The sequence below is a fragment of the Galeopterus variegatus genome, unplaced genomic scaffold, assembly GCF_000696425.1.
Source record: "Galeopterus variegatus unplaced genomic scaffold, G_variegatus-3.0.2 Scaffold2569, whole genome shotgun sequence".
Taxonomy (NCBI): Eukaryota; Metazoa; Chordata; class Mammalia; order Dermoptera; family Cynocephalidae; genus Galeopterus; species Galeopterus variegatus.
The window spans coordinates 7,218-15,737 of NW_007728680.1; the positions used below are offsets into that span (position 1 = coordinate 7,218).

At 59.6% G+C, this 8,520-nt stretch overlaps 1 protein-coding gene across 1 annotated transcript; it reads right to left on the bottom strand.

The window, feature by feature from the left end:
• Positions 1–127: 127 nt before the first annotated feature.
• Positions 128–7,994, bottom strand: TBX2 (T-box 2). The gene is made up of 7 exons (XM_008582322.1): positions 7,576–7,994; positions 6,443–6,589; positions 5,191–5,267; positions 4,928–5,091; positions 3,877–4,514; positions 1,230–1,684; positions 128–1,067 (listed from the first exon to the last, which is right to left on the bottom strand). Exons 1-6 carry the CDS (start codon positions 7,837–7,839, stop codon positions 1,232–1,234), a joined length of 1,743 nt encoding a protein of 580 aa, XP_008580544.1. The 5' UTR covers positions 7,840–7,994; the 3' UTR covers positions 128–1,067; positions 1,230–1,231.
• Between the last annotated feature and the right edge of the window lie 526 nt (positions 7,995–8,520).

Genomic DNA, 8,520 nt, shown 5'->3' on the forward strand with positions numbered 1-8,520 from the left:
CCGCCCCCGGGGTGCAGCTGCCGCCGAGCGGGGGGCGCCCAACCTCTGGTCCCCGCCTCTAGTCCCTCCTCACGCACTTGCAGCGCCCCAGTCCCGCGCGGCCCACAGAGCGCACAGCGCCGTTCACTTCGCATTGTAGCGTTTTATTGTTTTCTCGCGTTTTGTCGTTTCGTTCTCGCTCGGGAGCGAAAAGTGAAAACCTGAGGTGGAGCCCGCGGGCCGGGCGAGCAAAGCCCGGGCGGAGGGGCCGAGGGGCCGAGGGGCCGAGGGCCGGGCGGGGTGGGGGATCCTTTGGGGCTCGGGGCCTTCTCCCGCGGTCAGGGTCCCCTCAGCCCTGTACAATATAGATGCTCATGGAAAATGGAAAAAAAATTAAATGCTATGAGTTAATCTCTAAATATATGTACACAGCCATGTACACCTTTGAATAAATTAATACCAATTTGCATATTCTGGGAACCTTAAAGCTTATTTACACAAATTACCATTTATTTCATAAATATCTTTTTCTCCCTAGGGACTCAAGGCAGAAGTGCCACTCCCTCCGCTGACCCAGGGGTGGGGGGCGCCTGTGTCTTGGGGGGAAGAGGTGGGAAGACTAAAAGGACAGGTCCCCTCCCAGCTCAAGTCTACACTGACTTCAGTTTTCACTGGCTCCAGCGTCCCCACCCCAGTTTCTCACACCGTCTAGGCCCAAGGCCAGGGTCCTTGGGACGCCCTCCAAAGCTCCCTCCCCTGGTTTCCCGGGGGACCGCTGGGCCCGGAATGGGGTCTCCCCCGCAGCGCTGGAAGACCGGAGAGACCCCGCAGATGCCACCTTGACGCTGGAGCAGATCTGGACCGAGTCCAGTGGCTCCAAAGTGACTGTTCCTGGCAGCCTGATTCCTTGTTGAGGCCCAGGGAAGTGTCCCAGGCCCCAGCTTGCCAGACGAGGCTCTATTCTGGCTGCTGCAGCCCACTTTTGCTCCTTTATTTAAATAAATACCCACTCTGTGCTGTACACATCCCAAGCATCAGGGGCAGGCAGCCCGGGAGGCCTGCGTGGCAGTGGAGCAGCTGGGCAGCCCCTCACTTGGGTGACTCCCGGCTGGGGGAGAGGGCTCGCTGGCTCTCCAGCCCACTCACCAGTCTCTGGATGCTCTGCAGTTCACTGGCCACCTCCTTGGCTGAGCCGCTGGGCGACAGGGCACCACGGGATGGGGCCCCTGTATGCTATACGAAGTTATTCCCCTCACTTGGGTGACTCCCGGCTGGGGGAGAGGGCTCGCTGGCTCTCCAGCCCACTCACCAGTCTCTGGATGCTCTGCAGTTCACTGGCCACCTCCTTGGCTGAGCCGCTGGGCGACAGGGCACCACGGGATGGGGCCCCCACTTTGCGGAGAGCCAGCTCGGGCAGGGGACTGGGCTCCCGGCTGTTGCCACCCGCAGCCTTGGAGCCCTCGGCCACCAGCCCGGTGGTGAGGAGGCCAGTGCTAGGCGGGATGGTGACTGGGATCTGGTAGGGGCTGAAGCGCAGGCGGGGCCGGGCACTGCCCAGGAAGGGGCTCCGGGAGAGGGAGCCCGCGGCGGCAGCAGCGGCAGCGGCAGCACTGGTGGCCGGCAAAGCTGAGGCAGCTGCGGCAGCTGCTGCCATGTAGGTGTAGGGATAGGGGAAGAGGCCTCCGAAAGTGGGCATTGGGATTCCCTTGAAGAAACACAAAAAGACAAGGGTTAGACATGCTGCCTGAAGCATTTCTGAAGCTGGGTGCTGTGGGTGATCTACAACCAGGAATCCTTGCCCCACTGTTTTAGGGCTATAAAACCAGAACTCACATAACTATAACCACAGGTGGCACAGGTAGGCAGGAGCCAGTGTGCCTACAGCCAAACCCAGGTAGAGAGGGAGGTTACTTCAGGTTATGATGAAAAGGCCTGGTACCACTGAGCCGTGTGCTGGCTATTATAGCAGGGGTAAGTGAAAGGACATTCCAGGTGGCTGGACTAGCATGGGCAGAGGCCTAGAGGTAGGAAGCAGGACAGGCACAAGGCCAGGCGGCAAGCAGACAGCTTGGACTGTCTTGGGAGGTTCTGTTCATTTAGAACATTGTCTTCTCCCAAATCCCATCTGTTCAAAATGGCTAAAGCAGTACAGGCTGGGGGGAAAGAGCGTTGTAAAGTCTCCCGCCACTCACCCGCTGGGGTGGGGGGGCTGGGGGTGGTGACTCCTGCCTGGACTAGGACAAGGGCACAGGTGCCAACCAGCTCATAAACTGGCCTGAATGTTCTACAAAGAACTCCTGGCAGCCCCTCAGCAGCAGCTAAGGAAGGAATGCAAAATCTTTGCCTGTGTAGAGCACAGCAGCCAGGAACCCCTGGACAAATGCCACCTGAGTTCATGAGGCTGACTTTCAGATGATCTGACCTTTGAGATAATGGCTCATTCCCCGGAGAGTGTAGGTATGGGGAGGAAGGCAGGGGGATGATGGTGCTGCCTGGCTCAAGCAGGGAGACGAAAAGAAGCAGCTTAGTCAGAAGTGAGAAAATACCCTTCCTGAGGGGGTCAAGCTCCATTGGACATTTCAGACCTGTCATCTCAGGTCAGGAAAAAGGAAGGAGGCTTTAGATCTTCTGGGATTTGGCTCTACCTGATGGCTGGGAGGGGCTGCACTGGGCTGGGGAAGTTAAGCACCAGCAGCTATACCAACTGATGCTGGGTACTCTCACCTGTTGAGAGTACCTTTGCACCTGTTGACCAGGCTGTGTCTAGAAGCCCTGACTTCCCGTGACCTCTATGATGCCCACGACCATCACCAGAGTTTGTCTAGGAGGAGGCATTCACATACACACAGAATCAAGGGTAGAGATTAAACCTCCAGGCCCTGACCTCCATTCTCTGGAGGATTCCTCTCCAGCCCAGAGCCCCAGATACATGAGGCTAGTGCCTCTGTCGCTCCACACACCCTGACACTGAGCTCAGTTTAAAATGCATTTCACAACCTCCCCCCAACTTTAAAAATATTCTCTTCTGAACCAAAGGAACTTTCTCAGACCTGAACTCCTATTTTCCTTCCCTTGAGATAAGATCTCAAGGGTTCAATTTGCCAGAAACCTCAGAGGGAAGAAAATGAATGAAGAGATTCCAAATCTTTCCACAGGGAATATTCCACCCAAGCAACCAAAGAGGCCGCTTTCCCCATTGGATCTCCTTACTGTGCCGCTGGCCACATCTTCATAAACTCTCTCCTGGGAGCTCAAAATTTCAACCAGGGCCTGGGGAACTGAACCCCACTTCCCCAAGATGTGGCTGAGGGTGTTGGGGGACTCTAGGTGGGGAAAAAGCCAGTTCTGTCCTCTGCCAAGGCAGATTTCTAGTGGATCTGAAAAGGGCCAGAAACATCTGAGAAATGGGTCATTTTGGTGGCCAATTGTCCAGAAAATAATGCAAAAATTTCTCCTCCTCCCTTTGTCCAGCCATGCTAGCTTTTCAGGACTGACAGTGGGCCAAGGGTCATTATTCCCAAGAAAAATTTCCTGAGGCCAGGAGAGTGGACTTCACAAAAGCCATGGGCAGCCCCATTCCGACAGTCTGAAGTGTCTTGATGGGTACCTCTCCCCTCCCTGGTATCATAGGAAAGGAAACACTACCAGAGAAGGCCCAGGACCTGCCCAAGGTCACTTGGGAGCCAGAAGCAGCACCTTGGCCAGACCCCGAACCTGCAGTCGTTGTCTCTCAGAACCTAAGTGTCATGGAGAGCGTCCCCCAGGTCTCCCCCGGCCGGAGTTCTTGCCTGCTGGAGGCTCTATGCGCCTGTGGTACCCCTAAAGCCCTCTGCCCGCCTCAGCTGCCCGGATCGCTCCTCCACCCTCCTTCGTGCTGTCGCACATCCCAGGCCTTACCTGAGATGCCAGCATGTGCTGGGAGAGGTGGAACGGGAAGGGCGCGGCGGTACTTGCTGCGCTGGCCGCGGGACCCAGCCCGCCTGCGTCCAGCCCCGCGGCGGTCCCGGGCCCGCCGCCTCCACCATTGCCGCCGCCGCCTGCCACCGAGGCCAGCAAATGACCCATGCCCATGGCAGAGAAGGCGCCGGGTCCCACGGCGAACTGTCCTGGGTGTAGGAAGAGCGGCTGGCCGGCCCCCAGCGGCCCAAAGAACTGCTGCCCGTGCAGGTGGCTGGAGAAGGCCAGGCCGGGCAGGTGTCCGGCGCCCAGGGGGGACGCACTGTCTGTCTGTACCACCAGCGGCGCCAGGCCCGGCTCTTTGCCCTCGCCCGCCTCCTTGCGCCCCTCGTCCTTCCGCCGGGCTTCGGCGCGCTCCTTCTCCAGGCCCCGCAGGCCGAACGGGCCGTCCCCGCCGCTCTCGGCCGGCTCCTTGCCCCTTTCCGGACTGCGCCGCTCCCGGGCGCGGTCGGGTTCGCTCAAGCGAGGGGGGCTGGCGCTGTCCGGAGCCGGGCTGCGGCCTGTCGCCGCCCGGGAGCGTTCCTCGCTCAGCCGCTCGGGCTCTGGGTCACTGTCCGCGGCACACGACTTCTCCTCGGCTGCAGGGAGAGAGCGCGCGCCGGGTTACAGGGGCCCGGGCGGGGACAGACGTGAGGTCCTCTCCGTGTGTCTGGGCCGGGTCGGGGAGACTGGGAAAGGGCTGTTCTTGGGAGGCCGAGTCAGAGGAGCTTCTAGAGTCGGGCAAAGGGCAGCTGCAGGTCACCTAATCCAAGACCCCATATTTACAGTGGAAGAAATAGAGTCTTGCAGAGGAAACCTTACTCTGCCATGGAGTCAGTCACACAGCGCGCAAGGGGCCCAGCTCAGAGTCCAGCCGGATCTTCTAGCTACGAGGGAGTCTCGGGCTGGAAGCTCTCTCCCAGACACATCGCTGACGCTTCCCCCCAGGTTCTTAAGAGGAGACCCTCCCCTACCCCCTCTCTCCAACCCTGGTCGACCACCGGACGCTCACCTCGGGCCCGGTGCAGGCGCAGGGGACTGGGCGCTGCGCCCGGGGAGGGCGGTGGTTCCCGTGCGGGGGGAGGGTCACAAGACGAGGCATCCGACTCGGCGCCGTCGCGCTCCGGCTTGCAGTGTTCCTCGTACAAGCGCAGGGACGGCAGCGTCAGCTGCTTCCTGGGGATGAGGGAGGTGGCGGGGCGGGTCAGCGGGGACCCCCTCCTGCTTCCTGCTCCCCCGGGCACCCGCCGCAGGGCTGTCCCGCCCGCCCCTCACCTTTTCTCCCGCCGGCCGTTCCCGGTATCCCGGAAGCCCTTGGCAAACGGGTTGTTGTCGATCTTCAGCTGAGTGATCTGCGGGGACCGAGGGGACGGCGTTAGATCAGGCCGTGGCTCTTCCAGCCCGGCCGGGGGGCACCCCGAGGTCAGTGGCTACCGGCCGCAGAGGCGAGACCTGGGAAGTGTCCACTTGGTACACGCCCTCCTGGGATGGGACACCCCGAGGTGAGGCTGGTGGGAGAGACTCGCGACACGTTCTCTCCTCCTCCAAAAACTTTATTTGAGGTATCATCTCTCAACACGCACACACAGGCCCAGAGCTGCGTGCAGAGTAGAAGTCGGCCCAAGCATGCACACAGGCCCACGAGGTCACGCAAGCTACACGACTCCGCACCTGGGCAGGCGCGCACGGAGGCAGCTGTGCACCGCAAGTCCGCAGGTACACCGAAGACAAGTCATCACACACCCGCCTGCGCGCACGAACGTATACGCAGGCAGAACAGAGTGCCCACAGAACCAAGCGAATTCACACACCTCCAGCCGTATCCAAGGCGCCCCAAATGGTGCACGCACAGCCGGGCAAACACACTCGTTCACAAAGACAGAACCACCGGAAGGGACACTCGTACACTCTCTTTCACTCGACAACGGTGCCCATGGGCACAGGCCTAGTGGGGGTGATGCTTTGCCCCACTAGAAGGAGAGTGTCGAAAGGTAGCAAGCAGAAAAAGCCCTTCAAGATAAAGGAAAATTTTCTAAGCACCTCCCAAGGGGTCCGAGGCCTGGACTGACCCAGAGCAGTAGCCGGGGGTGCTTTGGGGGACTGTGTCACTTGTCCCACCCTCTGGCTCCTCGGGAGAGTAAAAGCTGGGCCCCGGGTTTCTAGTGTTAGTTGAACCTGGGCAGATTGCCTCGGGGGCCCTCTTTTCATTTAAACTCTCATCCCTGAGCCAAGAAATAAACGAATAAAATGTAAAAATGTCAGCGCGGGCCCCGAGTCTCTGCTAATTGCTAAGTAAACATCTCCACCCGAACGAGCGCCCAGCTGTTCGCACGCCCCAAGGGAGCGTGTGTGTACGTGTCCTGGGCTTGGGAGGGGACCTGGGGGGTTTCCGTGGGTGCTGCGCTTATGCATGCGAGACTTGGTGCTCAGCAGCGGGCCAGGAGCGAGCAGAGTGGGTCCGGGGGTGCTGAGGGTGGGTGTGAAGGGAGGGTTGGAGCCTGCACGGTGTTGCGGGGGGCGGGGGTACCTTGTCGTTCTGGTAGGCAGTGACCGCGATGAAGTCGGTCTCGGGGAACACGTAGGTGCGGAAGGTGCTATATGGCAGCTTCAGGATGTCGTTGGCTCGCACGATGTGGAAGCGCGGCTGGTACTTGTGCATGGAGTTCAGGATGGTCTGCGGGGGACGGGGGGCGGCGCGGGTTAGCCAGCAGCCCCAGCCCTTGGCTTGAGATTTTCTACTCTCTGGGGACCCTCCTCTCCATCTCTCGGTCTCTCTCTTGGTACTCTCCCTACCTCCCATTTCCTCCTGTCTTTTTTTCTCTTCTATATTTCTTTTTCTTTCTTTTCCCCCCTCTCACTTTTCTTCCACAGAGCTCCTATCTCTCTCTCCATTAAAAAAATTTCCCCTCAGTTGAAAACAGAAATAAAACAAATAATAAACCCCCTGCAACTCCACTCTTCACCTCTCTTCCTGGTCACATTGCCAAGCCCCCAGTAACCCCACGGAGAGAGGATTCGGAGCTTCCCGTGTGCTCATCGACTGCCCTACATCAGAATGTGTAGTCCCTTTTGCCTCATGGAAATCTCCCCCGATCTCATTCGCTGGGGCCTCGGATCAAGCAGAAGCGGAGAGAACCCCCGAACCCTCTCCTCCTGCTTGGGCGTCTGCCTGTGAGAGGAGGGAAAGGTCTCAGGGAGGCTCTGGGGAGGTTGTTTTAACTTTTAAATCCTCTAGTCTTGGGGAAGGGCTAGGGACACGGATCTTGGGAAGAGTGAGGAACAAGTTGAGGTCATGGGCAAGTCTTCCAAGCTCAGTACCTAGAATCCAGGAGTAGGGTGACCTCCCAGCGACTGCGCTGCCTGACCTGGTTCTGCCGCACCTGCCTCCCACTTGACCCCTAGGAGGGACCCTCGGAAGCCTGACCGGAATAGAAATTGTGAGCTTCCTGGAGCCTCCCGGCTGCTGCTCTGCCATTCCCCAGGCTTCCCGAGCCCTCGGGGCCCAGGCCCAGCCTGTGTAGGCCATAGGGCAGTGACCCGGGCAGGGGCACTCTGGGGATCTGGCCAGTGCTCCCTGGCTGGGAAATCCTGCCCCCTTGCTCTCCCACCGAGCTGCAGGGCTGGGTGCGCAGTATCATCCCCACCCCTGCATACACTCACAAAGCCGTGCTTGTCGGAGATGTTGTTAGTCAGCTTCAACTTGTGGAAGGCCACAGGTTTGGCCATCCACTGCTCCCCCGTGGCCGGGCTGTCTGGGTGGATGTACATGCGTTTGGGCATCTCGGGGTCGGCCTTGCCTGCCACCATCCAGCGCGAGTTATGGAACTTATAGCGGCAATCATCAGCAGCCACAATGTCCATCAGCAGGATGTACTTGGCCTTCTTGTCCAGGCCGCTGACTCGCACCTTGAAAGGGGGGAACATTCGCCTGGGAGGGAGGAAAGGGAGGAGAGGCTATTGGGACGGGGCTCTTCTGTGTCGGAGGACCCCTCTCCACCTTTATGTCTCCCCTGCATCGCGCCCCACTGCCAGGAAGTTCCCAGCAGTGTTTCCCTGGCATCTGCTGCTCTGTCCTCTTATCACTGCCAGGGAGACCCCACCTGCAGTTGTTGCTCCCCGGAGACCCCATTTCTGCCTGTCAGGCCCTCTCCTATAAGGCCTCCCTTCGGGCCTGTGCTCAGATTTGGGGACCGTCATTCTCCCTGATCTGAGATGAAAGCCGATGCCCAGGAAAGAAATCTAGGCCCTTTAGAAATGCACTCGCTTCTCCTGAATCTCCCCGAAATTCGTTCAGGGGAAATACCCACTTGGGACTAAAGCTCCCAGAAATAAATTCGGAGGGTGTCTGTTCTGGGAACAGGGTTACAGCTCCTGATCAGGGACCCTGACCCTGGAGTTCGGGGGAAGAGGGTGAGCCTGAGGCCTGGATTCGCGGTGGCTGAGTCGACGGGCGGAAGGGTTGGGGACTGTGGCTTTCTTCTGGCTTTGAGGCCTGGGGCGGCGGATGTGTCCTAAGCTACCAGTTCCGCGGCGGCGGACAGGACTGCCGGCCGGGTCAGGCCGCGGGCTCGGCAGACCCGGGGCTCGCTGCCGGGAACCGAGCGG

Coding starts and splice junctions, on each gene's coding strand:
- TBX2 (XM_008582322.1), bottom strand. CDS start 7,839: ATGTTCCCCCCTTTCAAGGTGCGAGTCAGCGGCCTGGACAAGAAGGCC. Junction 5,268..6,442: donor CTGCCTACCAGAACGACAAG/GTACCCCCGCCC, acceptor CGGTCCCCGCAG/ATCACTCAGCTGAAGATCGA. Junction 5,092..5,190: donor AACGGCCGGCGGGAGAAAAG/GTGAGGGGCGGG, acceptor CCTCATCCCCAG/GAAGCAGCTGACGCTGCCGT.